General features: G+C 53.9%; 1 protein-coding gene across 8 annotated transcripts in view; it reads left to right on the top strand.

Moving 5' to 3' along the window:
- The first annotated feature begins 2,716 nt into the window (after positions 1 to 2,716).
- BCL11B (BCL11 transcription factor B) overlaps positions 2,717 to 20,794 on the top strand; it is a 101,914-nt gene continuing 83,836 nt past the window's right edge. For 2 of the 8 annotated variants that reach the window (XM_027957379.3, XM_042235467.2), the window contains exons 1-2: positions 2,717 to 3,724; positions 17,084 to 17,449. In XM_027957379.3, coding sequence (XP_027813180.1) covers positions 3,667 to 3,724; positions 17,084 to 17,449 — 424 coding nt within the window. In that variant the 5' untranslated portion in view covers positions 2,717 to 3,666. Of the gene's footprint in view, positions 3,725 to 5,280; positions 10,297 to 17,080; positions 17,450 to 20,794 lie in introns of those variants that run through there. The other 6 variants (XM_015101817.4, XM_042235466.2, XM_060401475.1 and 3 more) reach the window with 4 other exon arrangements.

Below are 20,794 nucleotides of genomic sequence, written 5' to 3'. Positions count from 1 at the left end.
TGATGCCCGTGCCAGACGGGCAGAGGGAAAAAAAGGAGACTGGAGCGGCAGCTGGGATCGCTCGCTGCCTGCGCCCGGCCGCCTCTCCCGAGAGGAGGAGGAGGAGGAGGAAGGCGAAGCGGCCAGCGCAGGGCCGGGCAGGGGCAGGGCAGCCTCTCCCCGGCCGCCGCGAGGTGGAGCGCGCCGGCGGGCGGCGGCGTGTCCAGCCCTGCGCCGGCCCGCCCGCGCGTCCTTCTTCCCGCCGTCGGGGCAGCGCGGGGCCAATGAGGAAGTGCTCCCCGGGTCAGTCGCGGCCCGCGCCGCCCCTCGCCCGCTACTTCCTGCTGGGGGTGGGGCGGGGTGCCCCCTCCCCAGACGCCGCCGCCCGAGTGCGCGCGACTTAGCAGCTGCCGCTGCGCCCCCTCCCCACTCCCGACCCCGGGCGCCTCGCGCAGTCTACAGTCGGGGGGGGGGTGCTTTCTTGGAGGGGGGTTACCCAGTCCCACCCCGACTGCCCGCAGACCCGAGTCCCCATCCTTGCAATCAACCCCGGGAGGGCGAGGGTCGGCCTGCTGGGATTTCGGGCGCCTGAGCGCAGGCGGCGGGGAACCGCCGGCAATTTGAGTCCAGACCTGCCTCCTTGCGCTGTGTGACCTTGGGCCACACGCTAACCCTCTCTGGACTTCACACCGCCAGTTCTCAGCTTAAAAAAAAACAAACAAACCAAACTCTCCCAAGTTTAAGAATGTGGGCGAGTTGGGATGGCCGGTGTACGGTATTCTTGAGAAGTTTATTAAAGGTGCGTGTCGGCATTTTTTTTTTTCTTTCTTACTTAGGCCACTTTCCTGGAAAGATTTTCGTGGCGGGGCTGGATGGGAGGAGAGGGAGGTGCTTCCAGACTTTGGACCACGTGGAGGTGGGGTGTCGGTGGTGGGTGGTGGGCATGCAGTCCCGGGTGGGGAGGTCATGCGGACTGGCTCTTCGCTCGCCCCCTTTCACCCCCTCCGCCCAGTCTCTACCAGCTCGTCCCCCGACCCTGAAGCCCGGTCCGCAAAACTGCCTGCTAGAACATATTTTATTGTTATTTTTTAGTGGGGGGTGGCTTGGGCAGGGAGCTCTTTCTGTCCTCGCTAATGGGCGCTTCGCTCCGGTAAGTTGTCGGTGCCGTCGCCCCACCCAAGACCTTGGGGGGGAACAACGCCCCCCCCTCCGCCCCCGCCCCCGCCCCGTACCCCTCCAAGGAAAAGGCCCCGAGGGAGGCGGCGCGCCCGGAGGCGTCACGGCCCAGCCTTGCGCTCCCAGGAGGCCGCCAGAGCCCGGCCTGGGGGGCGGGGTGGGGTGGGTGCAGCTGGGCTCGCGCGAAGCCCAGCCCCGAGCCAGGCCCGGACCCGCCCTGGCCGCCTCCTGCCCCAGACCCGAGAAACCCTGGGAAGGGCGAGGGGGCCGGCCGCGTGGCGCGTCCAGCCCGGAGGTCAAGTCGCGAAACGGATGAAGTTGGCCGCGGCTGGAGGAGGGACTGGGAGGTTGGAGGGGGGGTTGTAGATGTCCACGCGGCCCGCGTCCTGGCCTTGTCCCCGGGCCACGGACAGGCCCCCACACCTCCTCTCAGCCTCGCCGGCTGGAGATCAAACGGCTGACAAGGCAGCTGTGTCCTTCCTTTCCAGACTGACGGGCAATTTCAAGTCCTGCCCTGGGCGGAGGAGCCCTGGGGGTGGGGGGCGTTACTTCCAGGCTGCAATAATTGTCAAGGGGTGGGAAGGGACTGGGGGACCCGAGGGGGGTCACCCACGCGAGTGTGTCCAAAGATCCGGCCACACCTACTTCTGGGTCGGCAACTATGAGACACTCTCCCACGTGAAGCACCCGTGCCCCTCACCCCCATGCTTCCGAAAAACCTTGGCGTTAGGGGTGGGCTCCGTGTTTGACCCCAAGACTGAATGGGATGAGGTGCAGGGAGCGCAAAGATTTCGGGTGGACATGCCTTCCGGAATGGGACTCAGACAAGGTCTCACGTTTCCCTGCCCCTCAATGTGCCCCGAATTCTTTCCTCTTAGTATCTTTTATCTTCTCCCCTTGGCTCTCCCAGTTTGAAATATTAGGATTGATATGGAGACACTTTTTGGAAGTTTAACCCCGACCCCTCAATAAAAGTGAAAACAACCAAACTACTTTCCTAGGGAGACGGAGTAATTGACCATGTGGTCCTAGTCCTCGTGTCGACCCCAACACTCTTTCATAGCCATCCCCCACCCCCCAAGAGCTTTCCAGTGAGTGGGTGGGGACTTGCGTTGCTTCAACTTACTTCCACGCACACCGCACTCCGCCCCCCTTCTCTGGGGGTCCAGCTCCCTAGAGGGGAGGAGGGATGGAGAGGATTTTCTTTTATTTAAAAATATCTTGCCCACGGCCCTCCCTCTCTCCCCCCATTTTGCGCTGCCAGTGCACCGGGAGGAGACGAGCGCACACAAAAAAAACGCCGCACGTGTGGCCGGCCTGAACTGCGGGTGTGCGCACGGGCGAGTGTGTGTGTGTGTGTGTGTGTGTGCGCGCGCGCGCGCGAGTGTGTCTCTGTGTGTGTGTGCTTTCTTGTTCTCTTACAGGGTACAATGTTAAAAAGCCACCGCTAGTCGCCCCCAGTGCTCCGACTCTCTGGGTCTTTTTGTCTCTAGTGCAGATTAAACGTCACGTCCGCACTTGAACTTGAATTTTATCCCATTGTACAGAGGCAGCCCCAGCCATAGAGAGACCGAGAGCTCCCAGAGAACCCGGACTCCGCCATCTTCACGTTGCAATCTATAGCTCCCAGTCCGCGCCCGCACCGACCCAGGCGCACTGGGTGAGCCGCCCCGCAGCCCAGCTCCCCCCGGGCCAGCGGCTCCAGGGGAGCGCTGGGGAGCGCTCGCGGGGACCCGGCAGCCTCTCCGGCCGGCGCCAGCCTGCCAGGTGAACTGGGAAGGAGCCGCTCCTGGAGTCCCCCCAGAGCCTCGGAAGGGTCAGTCTCCGAGAAAAAAACAGGCAGCCCGCAGAAAACCCAGAAACCACCGAACCGGGGCAGTTTTACATTGCTTTGGGTTTTTTGAGGGGGCGGGGTGAGGGGGTACGAGACAAGTCCTCAAGTTTTCTTGGCTTTTTTTCTTTTCTTTTTCTTCTTTTATTTTTTATTTGTTTGCATTTTCCCCCCTCCCCCCCCCCCTTCCTGGTAGAAGTGCGCTTTACACCTACCAGACCCTCAAAGTGTCAGGAGCCGGTGCAAAATCCGGTTTAAGTTCGAGACATTTGGAAGTCCAGGAGGCCAAGCAGTTTGAAGAAGTGTATGCAATTTTTTTTTTTCCTTGAAAAGAATATATTTTTGAAGAAGCAAGCCAGTCCGCGGCAAGCAGCAGCAGATTTTTTTTCCTTTCTCCTATTTTAGATCGAGAGGTTTTGCTTTTTCTTTTTCCTTCTTTTTCTTTTTGCAAATAAAAGAAAAAACAGCATAGAAGAAAGCGCAAAATAAAGAAGAAGAAGAGGAGGAAGAGAGGGCAAGAGAGGAAGGAAAAAAAAAAAAAACCAAAACACCAACCCGGGCAGAGGAGGAGGTGCGGCGGCGGCAGCGGCGCGGCGGCAGCGGCGGCGGCTCGGACCCCCTCCCCCGGCTCCCCCCATCGGTCCAGCTCTCCGGGCGATGTCAGAATAGATGCCGGGGCAATGTCCCGCCGCAAACAGGGCAACCCGCAGCACTTGTCCCAGAGGGAGATCATCACCCGTAAGTGTCTGCGGCGTGCGCGCGAGGGGCCGGAGCGTGGGGCTCCGGGCGCCCAGGGCTGGGGACACCGAGCCGGGCGCAGCCGGGCCGGGTGCCCGGGCGGCCCGCGGGCTCGCACAGGGGCAGCGGCGTCGGCCCAGAGCCTGGTTGGGGGGCGGGAGGGCCTTAGGAAAGTTTCTTTGCAGCCCGGGGAATCCGGGCGCTGCGCAGTCCGATGCGCCCGGGGCTTGGGGGCCTGCGGAGCGGGCTCCGGGGCCGGGGAGGGGGCGCGCAGGCTGGAGGAGGTGTGTGTGTGTGCGCGCGGAGCCCGGCTGGACGCTCGCCCCTCCGAGCGGCGTGTGTGGCGGCGGCGGCGCTGGTGGCGGGGTTTGGAGAGGAGGGGGGAGGGGGTTGGGGGAGCGGAGGGGGAGGGGGGAGCCGGGAAGTGGGGAAAAGTTGGCGAGCGCGTGGGTCCGCGCTGACGGCGCCGGCGGAGGGGAGCGGGGTGCGCTCGGGCCTGGGGGAGACGCAGGGCGAAGGGTGGCCGCTGGCTCCGAGTTCCCCCAGTCGCGGCACCCGGCCGGGCAGGGCGCCGGCCACGCCGGTCCTCGGATTCCGCTGCCGCCTTTCTCTCCCCTCCTCGTGCTATTTGCAAAAGAATCCAGCTGCGCGGCTGTTTGCTGGGCTCCTGCACCCCCACCCCCATTTCCCCACCTCCGTCTGTCTCCTGGGATGTTCTTGTCTTCTTTCCCCCCCACTCCAAAAAAAAGGTGGGGGACATCGGGGGCTGGTGAAAAATCCCCTCCACGAGGGGGCTGGGGGGAAAGGGTTGTCAGCTCGGAGTGGGAAGAGAGGGACGTGCTTGTAAAATAGTGGAAAAAAAAAAATAAAAGAAAGAAAAGAGGAAAAAAAGGGAAAGAGACCTATCCATCTCTTACCCATCTGCCTATCTCAGATCTTTCATCTTCCCCTGTCTAAATAAACAAGGCAGGTCGCAGTGGAAATCCACCGGCTGAAATCATGTGGGTTTCAAGCAAGTGGCGGGGAAGGCAAAGTCAGTCAAGGGGGCAGAGACGCAGCCGCTTCCAGCGTCCCGGTCGGGTTTATTTAGCGAAGGGAAGAAGCGTGCGGGAGCGGGCCAGGTACGGGGTTGGCAGGGGAGCTCGCCCGGGTGCCTGCACACTTGCACCGGGAAGGTCTGCTCGCCGCGCTCCCTGCCCGCCGCAGCCCGCGGGGCCGCTGCTCCGCCGCGCGCAAACCTTTCCCCGCGGTCCTTTCTCTCGCGGTGCCAGAGTCGCCGTTGCTTTTTTTTTTTTTTTTTTAAATTTTTCTTTTAAATTGCAATAGAAATAAAACATCCTCTGGGTGCCATCGAAACCGCGGGCAGGTTGTGTTCCTTGCCATCCTCGGATCACCTTGTCAGGCTGGGGCCCGGCTGCCGGCGCGGAGCTGGAGAGGGCTGTGCGCCCATCCGTCGCCGAGGACTGGCTGCGGGGCGGCCAAGAGCCGAATATTTATGTTATATTTTAAAAAATTTAAATAAATAAATAAATATATAAAGGGGTTCTCCCCTCCCCGGAAAACCCAGCATAGGAGCCATCTGCTCGGAGCCTCCGCTGCTGCCATCTCTCCTTTGTTACAGCACATACATTAGTAAGAATTTGTGGATTTATGATTATTTTTTGGGGAGGGGAATAGATATGAAAGTGGGCTTGCCTTGGGAGAGGGACGCCTTTCTAGAGGGAGGGAAGAGGGCTTCTCTTATATTTTTCACCATTGTAACATCAAAGAAGACTTGCTGGTTGCATTTAAAACAAAATGTTTTGCAACCAGATTTTAGCCTGGTTTGATCAAGGTCCTTTTCACCCGTTGACATTTAGTCCTTTATCGAGCCTTTAGCAATCTCTTATTCTACACCCCCACTCCCCCCTTTAGATGGTGGAGCGGCTGTTAGAATGTCTGTAGTTGCAGACACCTAATTTCTCCAGGAGGCAATTTGCCCCACAGAGCCTCTGTATAATTGCAAGGGTTGTTTTTGAGGAGGGGGACGTTGGGGGGGGGTGCTCCGGTAAGGGGGAGTTATGGGGGGTGCATTGCCAAGCTGGCAGCAGCGAAGAAGCCAGGAGTGTTTGCACTTGTGTGTAAAGGGGGAAAGAAGCAGGTAGGTTCGCTTTGCTTTTGCTCTCTCCCCTTCTGGCATTCCTGGGACCTCGGGAACAAGCCCTGGCCGGGAGCACTGGTGGCGGCTGGGTGGCATGGGGGGGCCAGGGGTGCCTGGTGTGACATCCTTCCCTCCTTCGTTGGTTCCATGGCTGTCTCAGCCTTGCTCAGAGCAGTGCTGGGGAAAGCCCGGCTGACCCTGGAGCAGTGGCTGGGAAGGAGAAATGGGGAGAAGGAGACCAGGGGGTGGGGGGCAAAGGATATCCTGCCTGCTTTTCAGGGGCCCATGGAGCCCAGGGCATGTGCAGGGGTTTAAGAAGGGAGAGTGGTCCAACCAGTTCTCAGACAAGGCTATTTATTATCCCCAAAGCAGCTGGCTTTTCTGTCTGTCCTGTGTCACCCAGGAGGTGGGAATGCAGGCAGGGGAAAAGGCAAGAATGGGATGCAGTTTAGGCTTAAGGCCTGTACAAGTGTGTCTCCTCAACGATGCAGGAGTCGTGGGTCTCAGGTGCTCTGGAGCTGTGGCCAGCCAAATGGGTGCTGTCACAGCCCTGATTGGGGACCCACGTTTTAGCTTTTAAATGTGAAAAGAAACCACCTAAAGCGTGGTACATCTTCAGTTGGGTGGCAGCCCGCTGGCTTCAGGTTCTTTCGAGATGATGCAACTTGGGATAACTGATGGTCTGAGACACAGAGAGCACACAAACGGCATCGATAATCTTGGGGGTGGGGGGCTGGCAAGGCGGAGAAGGACTCCATAATGAGCTAGTTAAATTTACAGACAGGTCAGAGAGAAGAGGAGCCCGGGAGGAGAGTGTGGGAGACAGCTGGGGATGAAGACCTAGGCTTCTGGTTTGTTTCAAAATGTTTGACCCAGATGGATGTGGCTTTTAAAGCCGGAGGACAGACACAGCTATTAATAAAAACAAACACAAAACAACTCAGTGACAATAGTGAAGAGGGGAGGATGAGGGACAGTGGACTGACCAGGCAGAGAGGAAAGGGCCGTGAGCCGGTGGTGCCAGGCAAGGTGAGTGGAGAGGCAGATGAACCCCAGCCTGAGACTTTCCGAAGGAAATAACAAGTCCGGGGTAGATAACTCAACTCCAGTGCAGGTGATTTTATTTTTCAACAACCCCCCCAACAGGTTTCCTTGGAAGATTAGTAATTTTCTGTATGAGTTCACGATTTTGCAGAACAACTAGAGAGACCCAAGATTTGATGCAGAAGTTAGGCTCACCGTGTTAATTCCATGGTTGCCTTTTAAATTAGGTTTTGCTGTAGCTGTATGTTTTGAAGGCCGCTGTGCTTACAATTATCTTAACTCCCCAGGGTAGAGTGTATCTCCAGGTGTCCACGTATGTTTCAAAATTGGGCCTTTGATAAATTTCATCAGATCTAGGCCCCTCTGTTTTTTTGATAATTCTGGGAGGTGGGGGGAGTGAAGTTTGTCCCCCTTCTGCACAGAAGGGAACCCCATATCATTAGAAGTGTGACATAAGTCAGCTGCTCTGATTCTAAGGGAGAGTAAAAAACCGTGTTCATCCAAGGTGTTATGCCCGGCTGATTCTATTCATTTGTAATTCACACCTGAGAGAAGACAGCCATGAGCATATTTTAACAACCGCTAGTATTTTTAAAGGGTAGTCTTTCCCTCCCTGAAAATTATGTACAGTGGCATTTTTTTTTTTTTTGAGGGTGGGAGGTGCGGGGGCGGGGGTTTGCTCTCTGTCTGTGCTTTGGCCTTGGAGATTTTTGTCTGGCCTTCAAAATATGTCGTAACAGAAAAGCGAGTCATTTCTCAAATGCCGGAGTGAATACAGCTGCTTTGGGGAAGCCAGCCTTAGGAACATGGAGGGAGGCTGAGGTCAGATTGGGTGCGGTGCTTTGGTGGCCACTGTGCAGGGCTAACTGGGTCTTAGGGTTCCAAAGGGCAGGCCAGCTTTGGGTGCACTGGGCAGTAATTAGCCTTCTGTCTCAGGGGAACTGGAAGCAGGCTGAGCAGTTGGGTTCCCACAGACCGGTTTCCCGCTGCATAGCGCACCAGTTTCTAGCTGCTTGTCAGAATCGAGCTCTTGGCCCTTGCCTTTGGGCTCAGAACACGGCTTGCCCTCACCTTCCCTTTTTCCTTTTCATCTCCTTTCTCCGATCTTTTTTGCATTCTCTGTCGCTTGTTGTGATAAAAGACTTTCCAAAATAAACTTTCAGTTGAATAGGCTTTTGGTGGATGGCAAGGCTGCAACGCCCAGCGGTGCCTGGCGCCACTTGGCAGCTAGGGGGAGCTCCGTGCCCGTGTCATGCGCGGAGCCGGCGCCGCGAGAGGCCGGGACCAGGCTTCCATCAGCCGCGAGAGCCGTTTACGTTGCTGCAAAATGTCTTAAGTGTGAAGTTGTAATATTGATTTTCCTGCAGAGAGTCGAGCAGGACAAAATGAGAATATAAGTTTGAGAAATCTATTTTCAAGCTATCGGCATTGATTTACAAGCCTTCACTAGGCAGATGGGGGGACAATTTTTCTTTTTAATTTTTTTTTGGAAAACAATTGCAGTGCTTAGTTTTTTGAGCGGGTGTGTTTCCTCTAGTTAGTCTGTGGTCTTGACTTTATGAATTCCATTAGGTCGTCGAGGCACACGGGATGGGCTGTGGCGGGGGGTGTCTGGGAAGCGTGAACCTCGTTCTGTCCGTTCCTGTGTTGCATGTCACAGACCCCGCGATCTGCCGCTGCCTTGGGGAGTCGTGTCTAAAACAGCTTGATGAATGGAAATCCTTTCAGCTCAGATTTTATAACACTCGGATTCTCAAGTCCATTTATTAGGTAATGTTCCCACTGTACTAAGGGAAAAAGCATCAGTCCCCAAAGAGATAAAATGCCAACTCAAATAACATGTAAAACTTTGTTTGAGAGGAGTATGTGCTTGCGAGACCCAGCTTTGCTAATGCTTTTCACCCCGAACGGTGCCCTTAATGGACGGCCTTTAACGAGATGATTTCTCCCCTAACCGTGTAATTTCGTGCTGGGGGATATGTGGGCTTCTGATCACAGGATTTCTGGATCTATAATGTCTTCTTCTCCAAGTTCAAGAAATCTGCAGACAGCACAGTTAACCCTGAGTCTCCTGTACTGAGTTCAGTCCATGGGCAGAAGAGGTTACGTGGAGACAGGAAAGGAGTGCTTTATTCTAACCTAAAAGAGAAATAAATTAGGTCAGACAAAAGCCTAGCGCTGTCATCAGCCGGGGAAAGAGCCTTCACTCTGCAGTACAGAGGGCCAGCAATTTATCTGATGATTTCTCTACTTCATTTAATGTTTGAATCAAGCCTGTTGTAAGCACATTGCGGCAGTGAGCTCATTTGACAACTCAGAGATAAAACACCACTGTTGTCTTGAACCCTTGGGCTGGGGCCGTGGCCTCTGGCCTGCAGAAAACCGTTAAAAAAAAAAAAAGTCATTTCAAAAATCCCCAATCCTTTCCCTTGGAACTTGGGGGAGTTTCACAAGCTGTAACTAAATACAGACTACAGGTTCGACAGTGTGTGAAGAAAATAATTATACGAGGAGGAGGGTCAGGATGGGGTTCCTGACCTTTGGGGACCATCTCCTGCATCTCCTATGGCTTAAGGAAGGACCCTCTGGCTGTCTGGTTAGGTCCTACCTTTAGCTAAAACTCTCCAAGGGCTTTGGGCTGGGTTTGATGCTGTTGTCACATTTGCAAGGACGGGGGAAAATAAATGCTCTTTGGGAACTGTGGCCACAGTCAAGTTGTTGATGCTGGCCAAGCATCCTTCTCTGAAGGTAGTGTTAGCTTTGGGCCTACTGGCATTTTTTTTTTTTTTTTAAGGGAGAGGGCACGGCAGAACATCAGGGATGGATGTCTGTGTCACCCGGCTGCTCTGAGTGTGGCTTTGTCATTTTCCAGCTCTCTGTTTAATCCCACGATGGGGCCTGGGGGCCTGGCAAGGCCCTCTTCCTCATCTCACAACCCTTCCTTCCCAGACAGCCAAACGTCAGTGAGATCTACCCGAGCTGTTGTTCCCCTCCCCAAGAAAAGCCATTTGCTGACCGGCTCCCTCGAGCAGTGGTTTTCCCCAGGCATGTATAAAAAGTGCCGAGAGCAGGCTATTTGGAGGCACATGAAAGCCGAGGGACACACTTCGAGTGTCTTCCGCACGAGCCAGTGAGGGGAGCGAGGGGAGAAGCATCGTTTTTTTACTGGCAAAAGTGACACCAGATCGCGGTTTGATTAATGGTGCTACATTCACGGGGACTCTCGTCCGGCATTTTGACATATGCAAGTCTTTTGTGTAGTTGCTGAAATTCAAGAAATTCATTCTTTATTTCTTTTTTTCCGAGGCAGCTGATAATCTGCTTGGGTGTTGAATTAGCCAGCCCGAGCTCTGCTACGATAATGAAATCCCAGACCACACCGAATTAGGTAACTTCAAAGTGAAAAAAAAAAAAAATCCTCTGTTTTACACAACTTTTTTATGACCCCCTTCGACTGAACTGCTGAAATGCAGATACACTTGAGAATGTTCTAACGAGTTCTATACTAAAACAGCAAGCAAAAATGACTCAGGAAAGTTGAGTGCCAGCGTTATTGTGATGAACGTGAGCCTCAGAAATGGATGCACTGCTGAGAATTAAAAAGCGGGGGGAATCAAGTTTAAATTTCTACCTTGGAAACGAGATGTTGGAAGCAGTTTTCACTCTTGTTGTTTTGCTGTGAGCCTCAGAGCCTCGCCTCCAGTTAAAGGCTCTCAGTTCAGCATCCTGTGTGGACGGTCCTTTTCTTCTGTTTGGCACCTTTGAAAAGGCACAGCATTAAAGAAAACAAATCTCTTCATTGGGCCTCGAAGAATGCTTTTATATGTTTTATTACGAGCTTTGTCGTGTCTGAAAATTTAAGGTGTTTGCAGGTTTCTTGAATCTTCTGAATGTGTTTAGAAGGATTTCTGTAGCAAAGCATTTTTCTTTAAAGAACTATCTGATTTCTCAAAACATAGGTCACTCCGTGCTTTGGTATCGTGGGCTTGACTTTGTTCTTAGTCACCTTGTGGTAGTGAGTGGGCTCTGTGAATACACCTGAGCGGTGCTTTCCTTGTTCGTGGGGTCTTTTTCTTCCTTTTGGATGTGTGAGACCCGGCCTCCGGAGCTCAGTTTTGGGGGATCTGGAGAGGCGGGTGCACTGAGGGAGGTGGGGAGTTTGGACCAAGTCTGTCAAGCAAGTTAGGGGAGTTTTCAGGGAGCCGATTTTAACATGCTTAAGTATCCTGAAAGCAGGCTGGGGGCATAGAGGACAGTTTGTGTATGTGGAGGGGGGTGTTCTTCCTACCCTCAGAACCCCCTCCCCACACCTTTCCTGAAGAGTGCTGACTGGGTTCTTCCTGTGTCCCAAACATCTCCTTGGATCAGGAGTCCCCACTTCCCTGAAATGCAGGTCAAGCCTGGGTCTTCTGGCGATGGGCCCGGTCAGCCAGACCCCAGGTCATCTTCACGGACAGGGAAATCCACATTACAGATGAGGTTGTGCCCCGGCCTCCTTCTTTCTGTCGCGATGTCAGAAATATGGGAGATTTCACTTTGAGGTGGGTGCTGCGTTTGGCGCGGAGCAGGCAGGGTCTGGTGGGATTGGTGGCGGGCCCCAGCCTGTGCCCTTCCCTCGAGTATGAATGTGGCACGGGGCCTGGGCCCCCAGCGATGTGACACCTGGAGCCGGCTGGAGTCCTCCTCCTGCTCCTCCCGGGAGGACGAGTGGTCCAGGAAGAGAGAGCCCAGATCTGTGGGACCTGCCTGGGACCAGCCTGGCTGCCCCCTCCCCGGGTCCAGCAGCAGCCCCAAGGCTTTCCTAGAGGCCAGATGGGGCTGGGTCCTAACCCTTCGTGGCCCCATGAGGACGTTCAAAACACGTGCCTGGCTCGGCTGAGGCTCCTCTCCGACTCCTCTGCTGGCCCCGCGTGATTCCCTCCGAGCGGAGAACTTCATAAACCTCTTGTCGAGCCTTTAGGCGTCCTCTAGTCATAGATTATTTTCTCTGCCAAGAATTGATTCCTTCTCTCTCCCATCTCCACCGCCCCCCGACCTCCGCCCGCAACGACTGTCATTTTCTCTTGGATCCAATAAATTAAACGTTGATGGCGGTTCAGAAAGTGTGCTCCGTCGAGGGGTGCATTTTGGTGGCATTTAGAGGTCTCGGCCCCTCCCTGGATGTTCACGGGGAGGAGAGTGGCAAATCCTTTCGCAGATTGTTGGTTTGGAGCTGGCTGGCGGAGGCTGTCTTCGTAGGAAGCAGGTGTAACCTGTCCTCCCGGCGGATGCGGCGCTCCAGCGCGTGGATGCTCAGCGTCTCTTGTAAACACGCGTACAAATAGGATGGCTGCGGTGACGTCGGTGGCACAGGATTTTGAGAGCCTGGCACCCCTCCCCCCACCTCCTTCCCCTACCCACCCCACCCCGATCACCGAAACAGTAATTCTCCATGGGTTTCTCCTGGTCTGTGGCTTAGCCATTAAGGGACAAGATTGGGATTTGAATCGACGCAGGGTTAAGGGGACGCAGGCCTGTGTGCTGTGTGTGTGGCAGGGAACATGCTCTGGGCTCTGGGGACAGCAGGAGGCCAGCCCCTTGGTTGGAATTCCCCGAAGGGCAGGTGCAGGGGCAATTGTTAGAGGAGACCCAGGGCGGGCAGGGCCCTTGGAGCCAGCGTGTGATGGGGGTGGGGGTCCCTGGCCAGGTAGGGCCCGCTAAGCCTCTGCAGCTGCTGGGGGGCCTGTGGGCTGCTTGGCCTGGTCGGTGTTAATGATGTCTTTCCATTTCCGTCTTCTGCCCAAATTCCTTCCCGGCCAGCCCGAGGCATGGGGGAACTGGTCTGAGGATCAAGTGTTTCCCGTCCACTTAACAGGAATGTCCATTAGTATCTGTGAACCCTGATTTCATTGCTTCTAAGTGTATTTATGAGCTGGGAGGAGTCCTCGCCTTGTAAATGAAATGTGGTTTTGTTGTAAAAGAAAATGACAACAAACATGTAACTGTGTGTAAATATATGTTTGTCCATGTGCTTTAGGATGTCACGTTTCAGAACCCACCCCAGCCAGGTACCTGCTGTTGGAACAAGTCATCAGCTGCACTCAGTCATCTTTCCTCCCGTTGAGTCAAATGTCGCAGCGATCCATCGACTTTATTTGGCTCATGAGAGTGAGGGCAACAGGGTTTTCCAGAGCTGCTGACTCTTGGGGGAGCTTTGCGTGAAAGTGGAAATCCTCTTGGAGGAAAGGACCTCATCTTTGCCTTCTTTTTTTTTTTTTTTTTAAAGGCTGGAGTTTGTGGGGCAAGGCAGCCGGAGGGGCTGGTTTGTAGGGTCTGGGAGTTTGAAAGGCTGCTTTGTGTATATGTGACTTTTCTCTTTCCTGGTGCTTTCTCATCTCTAGGTGGCAGTTTGGGCGACTCTGCCTGTCAGGCAGGGGCCTGGTCCTCTGAGCCTGTGTGGGGCAGTGGGTCTCCACCCGTGCCCACAGGACTGAGGAAGGAGGGTTTGTGGGGGGCAGGCCCCATTTCGCTGTGCCCTTCTCTGAGCCTGGGCAAGTGGTTCTTTCTCCTTTTATTTCTTCTGTGAGCGATCGGCTTCTAAGAAGGGACACAGGCGCGCGCATACACACATACACACGCACCCCCACGCCCAGCTCAGTATCCGCCTGCAGAGGAAATGAAACCACAGCCCGCCTTTGGGGGTGTCTCCGAAGCCCTCAAGCATGAGATTCAGCAAGCTGTCTTGGTCCACCTGCTCTGACCTAAAAGCTTGACAGTTTGGGGGTTCGGGGTGACGTTGCTACTTTCCTGGGAAGCTCCTCCCGCAGCAGCCAGAGCCCAGGGCTCCACGCCCCAAGGGGGTGGGGTGGGGTGGGGTGGGCAGAGGAAACCCGGATCCTTGAAGTTGGGCGAACACCCCCTGTCATCTCCAGGAGTTTTACTTTCAGCACTGCACGTGGCGGGGGAAGGACACATTTTTGTTTCTTTTCCTCCTGGGCGCCTTTGGAGGAGGCAGAGGGCTGGACCCTGGGTCTGGGGACCTGAGTTCAGAGCTGTCTTCTGGATGGGACTCTAGCGGGGCCTGGCTGCCCAGGCTGGCTGGCTGCAAGAGGGCTGGAGGCAGAACTCAGACCTGCGGCCCAGTCAACGGCTTCGGATACTTTCAGACTCAATTACTGGGGCTCACGAGGCTTGCAGCAGGAGGAAAGTGAAAAGGCAGAGACTGCCAAATAAAGGAAGGAATACCAGATGTTACCAAAACAAAACAAAACAAAAAAAAAAAGGAGGAAAAAGGAAAAGTGTTGGTACAGAGTCCCTTAGCAAAAGATGGCAAGGAGAAGGATGAATACCTATGAACAGGCCTGCGTGAGCTTTGCTCATTTTTAAATTAGCCTGTTTCTTTTGCAAGAGAAAAGAAGTTTGAGATTATGTAGCTTAAAATCCCGCAGCAGAGAGGAACTATTCAGGCTTCTCAAAATTCCCACCGGGGAGAACAGACTGATGGACTCGGCTGAAAAAGTTTAATGAAACGCAAAACCAAGACGGGGGAAGCCAAGATGAAATTAGATGACAGAAAACATCTCCCTGTCCACAGAAAGGATGATCAAGTTGGGGTTCGGATGGATGAAATATTGTCTTTGTTTATTTTTTATCAAATGCCCTTACAGATGCTGCTGAGTGCCAGGTCCGCTCAGAAGGACCAGGTACCTCCACTCTTTCTACCACAGAACTCACCCCTGTTTGATTTGAATTCTCGATTTCATTTTGTCCTTTTTTTTTTTTTTTTTGCTTTTTCAGCTCATTTCCTTTGTGCCTCTCTTTCTCTCTCTCTCTCTCTCTCTCTTTTTTTAACAAAACAGTATTTTGACATCCTCCTCCCATTTATTAAGAGTTCCTTCTCTGGCAATGGTGCACAATACATCCTTATATTTCTAAAGAACTGTTTTCACAGCCCTTCTCCTTTGGCTCTGAAATTATGTATATGTAATTGGTAATTAAAGGTGCGAGCTTTTCAATATAAACAGTATTGCTCAATGTTAGATCATTAAAGGGAAAAGAGGCACCGAATAATTACCTTTAACATTCTGACAAACCGTGTGCAGGGAACCCGGTACCCCTAGAAACACTGTTCGGGGTGAGGGTTGTGATTACATTTTAACCATAGCAAAGCATCTTTTCATAAAATAAATTGGTAAATTAATTATGTAGCATTGTCTTCCAACTCCTTTTTAAGTAAACTCTGGTTTCTTTTTAAAGTGTAATTAATGGTTTCTGGGGCCGCCTTTGTGCACACTGGTTTTTCTTACCTTCTAGGTTCTTTTTTTTTTTTTTGTTAGAGGTATGCAGACAAGAGATTTCGGATTTCTTCATCTTCGGGGTGTTTTTGGGAGGGCGCATCGCCCGTGCATTTCTACACGTAATTCATCGAGGGCTCCGTCTGCTTTTCTGGAAGCACGGGCGGGATCTCAGATGGTCACTTCCCTTCTCCGCAACACCTGGGCGCCTACCCCTGCGTGCAGAGTTCACGCGTGTTCCATGTCCTGTGCTGTCTGCTGGGTCTTCCACACGGACTCTCGCAGGCCCTGAAGAAGCTTGTGCTCAGAACACACAGAGCCGTGATTTATAATGTAGGATGGAAGATGCCACAGGATTTTTTCCTTAAATTATCTGTTCTTTGGCTCTGGCCCGTCAATAACTTCACTGCCACGGAATGTGTTTTCCTCCAGTCTGTTTCTTCCCTCTGTTCTTCTGTGGTTTTCATCATCCTTTCTTAAATGCCACACAACTTAAACCGTACCTGCCTCCTCGGGTTTCAGACCCCCTGGCTGCCCCCTGGCTTCTCGGAAGACCCCACCACTGGCGCTGTCTACATGGCCGTTAACATTTGCTCTTGACAAATTTCACCTCGAGTTTGCTCAGACCCTGAGCGTGGATGCAACTTCGCTGTCCAGTTGCCTTATTTATGACCTGTTGGTTGACTGTGTCTCCCAGGTTTTCCTGAGGGGGTTGCTGCTTTTTGAGGCGTTTATTAGCTTCAAAATGTTTGGGTCCCTTGCCCCCTACAAAACAAAAATGAAAGGAGGTAGGTAGATTGGCGGCTAAAGAAATATGAAAACATACAGCCCATTGCAAGTGTGGTTTGTCATCTGCCAAGAAATGCTTTTGGAGTCTGAAGAGTTTTTTTTCTTTCTTTTCTTTTTACTGGGAGTGAAATAAAAACCGACCAACAAAAAGGGACAGTAGGGAGTTGGTGAATGTCGGCAAAATCTACAAAGCGATGGAAGTCTGACCAGAAGCAGAGTGTTTGGCAGGGAAGCTGGCTGCCTCGTTCAGCTGACTAGCCGCGTCTCTTCCCTGTTTTATTTTTTTTTTCTTTCCCTTCGATATTTCTTTCTGAACCAATGCTCACTTGTTGCTTTCTGAGCCCGGGTCCTTTCTTTCTCTTGGAAAGACCAGCCCCGGGACGCCCGTCTGGGTTTCTGTTTTCCTGTCTGGTGTGCAGCCAGGTCTCAGGTAGAGGAATGCAAGCAGGGGCGCTCATGAATGGGGAGGACCTGAATGAAAGGTGGGAGGGAAGAGGGGTGTGCGACTCCCGCCAGAGCAGGGAGAAACAGCTCTGGCTCACTGTTCTAAGCCTTGGCTGCCCATCGGAATCACCTGAGAGCCTTAAAAAAAAAAAAAAAGACAGCCTGAAGCTTGACTCCCGGTGTCATTGGTCTGGGGTACTGCCTGGGTGCCTGGGGGTTTTCAAAGGTCCCAGGTGGTTCTGAGATGTCGCAGAGTTTTCGAGATGCCTCTCCATCATGCTGCCACCAGGCTGGGGATGGTCTAGCCCCTGGTGGAACCAGGATGTGTGTGGATGTGCAGGTGGTCATGTGTGTGTCCGTATGCTGAACTGAAGGGAAATTGGCAGGAAATAAACTAGAAAGCCGTAAGATCCGCACTGCTTAAGGGGCAACCTCTGGGAGCTGCAAGGGCTGCACCCAGAGCCTCAGTTTGCCCATCTGTGGCATGTAGGATGGCGAACCCCTTACCTCCAGGAGTCTTGGGTGGGGAACGTGGTGAGCCCTTCGCATCCCACAGCGGAGGGGCCTGCCTCTCGGTGGGGAAGGGTTGGAATGAATGATGGGTCTTGTGACTCCTTAAGCCCATCTTGTCTTCTCTGCCCCTCCCCTTGTGCTTTCTCTCTCCAGCAGAGCCTGAGCATGTGGAGGCCGCCATCCTCGAGGAAGACGAGGGTCTGGAGATAGAGGAGCCCGGCAGCCTGGGGCTGATGGTGGGTGGCCCCGACCCTGACCTGCTCACCTGTGGACAGTGTCAGATGAACTTCCCCCTGGGAGACATCCTGGTTTTTATAGAGCACAAGAAGAAGCAGTGTGGCGGCAGCCTGGGGGCCTGCTATGACAAAGGCCTGGACAAGGGCAGCCCTCCGCCCTCCTCGCGCTCTGAGCTCAGGAAAGTGTCTGAGCCGGTGGAGATCGGGATCCAGGTGACCCCCGATGAGGATGACCACCTGCTGTCACCTACGAAAGGCGTCTGCCCCAAACAGGAGAACCTTGCAGGTATGGAACGTTGCCCTCGCCCGGCCGCTGCAGAAGCCACCCCAACGCCTCGGGTCCCAGGCCCGCCCTCGCCCCTCGCTGTGCTGGGGGCGGGGGTGGCTCACCCTCTGTCTGAGGGTGGCGGTGCTGGGAGGGCCCGAGGGGCTACCAGGATGGGCTCGCCCTCACCTAGGGGCTACCATTCGGGTGTCTCAGGGGGAGACAGACTTGGGGCTCGGAGAGGCCCGGAGGGCTGAGGGTTGCTTTGCTTTTGGCAATGGACTCTGTGGTGGGGGCCTCATCCACAGCTGGCTGGGAGGGCAGGATGGACCTTGGGAAGGCTAGCTGGCCCTGACTTTGCTGGTGTTCTTGGCTTAGTCTCCGGCTTTGGAGCCCGACCGTATCGAGTTGGAATCTCTTCTTCATATCTTGGACAAAGTCAGTTTCCCCATCTGTGAAACGGAGCGAATGAGACCTATCTGTTGGGGGTTGTTGTGAGGCTTGATGAGATATGGCGTGTGGGCAGGGCCTGCTGGGGGCCCTTGTTTTTCTCATCCACTCTCTGGCTTCGGTTTCCCATCTGTCTAAAGAGGCCCCTTCTGATGTTGCCTGGTGCTAGAAGTGGGCCCAGGGAGGGGCTCGTGGGAACCTGGCTGGAGCCGGTGCTCCTTGAGGGAGGTTGGCCATCACCTCTGGCACGCTCACCTGGTGGGCCACCTGGATGGCTGGCTTTGATCACCTGAAGAAGAGGTGCAGGGGCTGGCGTCCTCGGGCAGGCCTAGGGAGTTGGCCTCAAGTTCTGTTCGGGTCAAGGCCACGGCTTGCCAGGGCCTCCTTCAGGGAACCCGTGCCCCATGCAGCCCAGAGTGGTGGCTTCTGGTTTGTCCTACTGAGCTCAGGGCCCAGGTTGGCCCGGGTTTCCTAGAAGCGGCAGGACGCTATCGGAGCGCGTGCAGGGCTCAGATCCTGCCAGGAGACTTTGGATGAACTCCTTCGGGGTCCGAGCCTCAGTTTCTCCTGGTGTCACCAGGAGGGACAGTCCTGGCGGGCCGAGTGGGTAGGTTCAAAGAGCAGGAGCTCCGTAAATGCTTTGCCAGTGTGGCTTTCCTCCTGGGGGTACTTTCTGGCACTGCAGCTCGCAAGCAGTTGGCTGGCGGAGAAGATTGTATCCATCTCCACCACGTCTGGGTCATGGAAACCAGCGGAGGTGCTGGGCGGACGGAGGCTTTGGGTGCTACTTGGGGTGGGCAGGTGAACCTGGTGGAACCAGGACATTCTGCTCCCATGGGTGGGACAGATGAGTGTGGCCAGGAGACCCCCCAGCCCCACCCTGCCGTCACCCAGGAGACAGTCAGATGACGCAGCAAGGCCAGCTGCTCTGGGGCAGCCACCGGGCAGCTCTGTGACCCTGAGCCTCCCTTTGCCCATCTGCACAGTGGGGTTAATGAACTCTGTCTCTGGCCTGCAGTGGAGTGCTGAGTCCTGCAGGCATGGGCTGGGCCCTGGGGAGACCCTGTGCAACCAGACTGGCCTGTGGGGCTGGCCTTCTGGCTGGCGTCCTAGCGTGAAATCTCCCACACTCTCAACTTGCCCAGGGCGTTGAGAAAAGTGTCTGACGTGTTCAGGCCAAAGTCCCGTCTGCCCCGGTTTCTCAGAGCGCCAAGCAGGTCTGAGTGATCCCACCTTCCTTAGGGCCGGAGCCCTGACGCGAGGAAGGTGTTGGGTCCCTTGTGTCTGTGTTTCTTTCCTTTGTCCGACGCTGAGAGACAGTTTTCACCAGTGGCACAGACACCTGGCATCAGCTCACACAGACCTTTTGGGAGTGGCTTCTGCCTACGAGAGGGGTCCCATTCATGGTTCAGTGGGAAGGCTTTCTGCTTTTGCCAGGGCCCATCCAAATCCTCATTTCACAGAGAAGGTATTTTCCAATGAGAGGCTGCAGATCGTTGTGGGTAGGTTTGTTTAAGAAAGCGACTAAATATGATTTCATAAAAGGCAAAGTTAATCTCCAAGGCGGCTTTGTCCTCAACCCCCACACCCCCGGCGCCCTCTGCCCCCCTCCCTTTTTCGAGGTTGTAATACTGCAGCGGCCTACAGTATTTTTATTCTGTGTGTGACGAAAGATATTCTTGGCCTTTTCTGTTCAGCAACAGGACAAATGGATTTCTTCATTCTCGAAAAAATATGTAAAATAATCCCTTAGAAGTCTAAGGAGATATGTTTGTTCAAAGCATTTAAAATGTTATTTTAATCAAAGGCACGAGACAGTCTCCGTGCTGTGTCAGCTAAAGGCGACCATTCCGTTTTAACAGCCCATCATGATTTTTCCTTCCCAGGCTCCTTTTTTGCCTTTTCCCCTCCCTACTTTGACACCAACTTTTTCCTTCTTCCTCTTCTTCTTTTTTTTTTTTTAAATTTAATAAAAAGGAAAGATTAAAGAATAAAAACTTCAGTAGCTCAAATGTTTAAAGTCATTTAATATGGTGGGAGCATTAATTATTTTAGCTTAATTGAATTCTGAGGACTGTAGTAGTTGCATTTTTGTAGACAAGCCCTGTTTATTATTTCTCTGTGTAGATTAACAGTAAAGGAAACACAGATAACTTTTAGTTATTTATTGTAAAATAAATGTGTCAATTCATGTGTAAAGCAAGCTGCTCAAAGATAATTGAGTCTTTATATTTTAAGAGGGGGACTAGGAATTCCAGGCGCTTCTCTGCCTGGGCTTCCGGAAATCTACCCAGCTGTTGCCCCAGCCCCGGGCACTGCTGGCCTTGCTCAGGCCTTTCCTGTCCCTGCTTCCTGGCCGTGGTGGGAGGGGATGCTCCAGCCTGTCCATGCACCCCTGTCATCCCCGGAGTTGGCCCTGGTCGGTAGCTGGTGTGGGTGGTACTGATTCCTAGGACTTGGCCTCTGGCTTGGTGGTCTGAGGTGGGGCGCCCACGTGGCTGTGAGGGTCCTGCTTGTCCTGGAGCCCACAATCTGAGCGTGGTCTAGACAGGCAGGTCCCAACTCTCTTCCTACCAGGTGCTTCTAGAGGCTGGGCTCTAGAGATGGGCTGGGCAGGGCTGGCCTGTAAATATGTGGGGGGTCCCTTCCACTGTTAGGGGCTTCCTGAGTGGTTCAGTAGTTAAGAATCCGCCTGCCAACACAGGCGATGCAGGAGACATGGGTTCGACTCCTGGACTGGAAGGATCCCTTGTAGGAGGGAGAATGGCAACCCACTCCAGTATTCTTGCCTGGAGAATCCCATGGACAGAGGAGCCTGGTGGGCTGCGGTCCACTGGGTTGCAAAGAAGTTACTGAGCCATGCGTGCACTTCCACTATTAAGGACATCCCCAGGGTGAGAACTGAGCTGGAATTCT

Source organism: Ovis aries, chromosome 18 (genome assembly GCF_016772045.2).
Source record: "Ovis aries strain OAR_USU_Benz2616 breed Rambouillet chromosome 18, ARS-UI_Ramb_v3.0, whole genome shotgun sequence".
Classification (NCBI taxonomy): Eukaryota; Metazoa; Chordata; class Mammalia; order Artiodactyla; family Bovidae; genus Ovis; species Ovis aries.
This window is presented reverse-complemented; position numbering and strand designations above follow the sequence as displayed.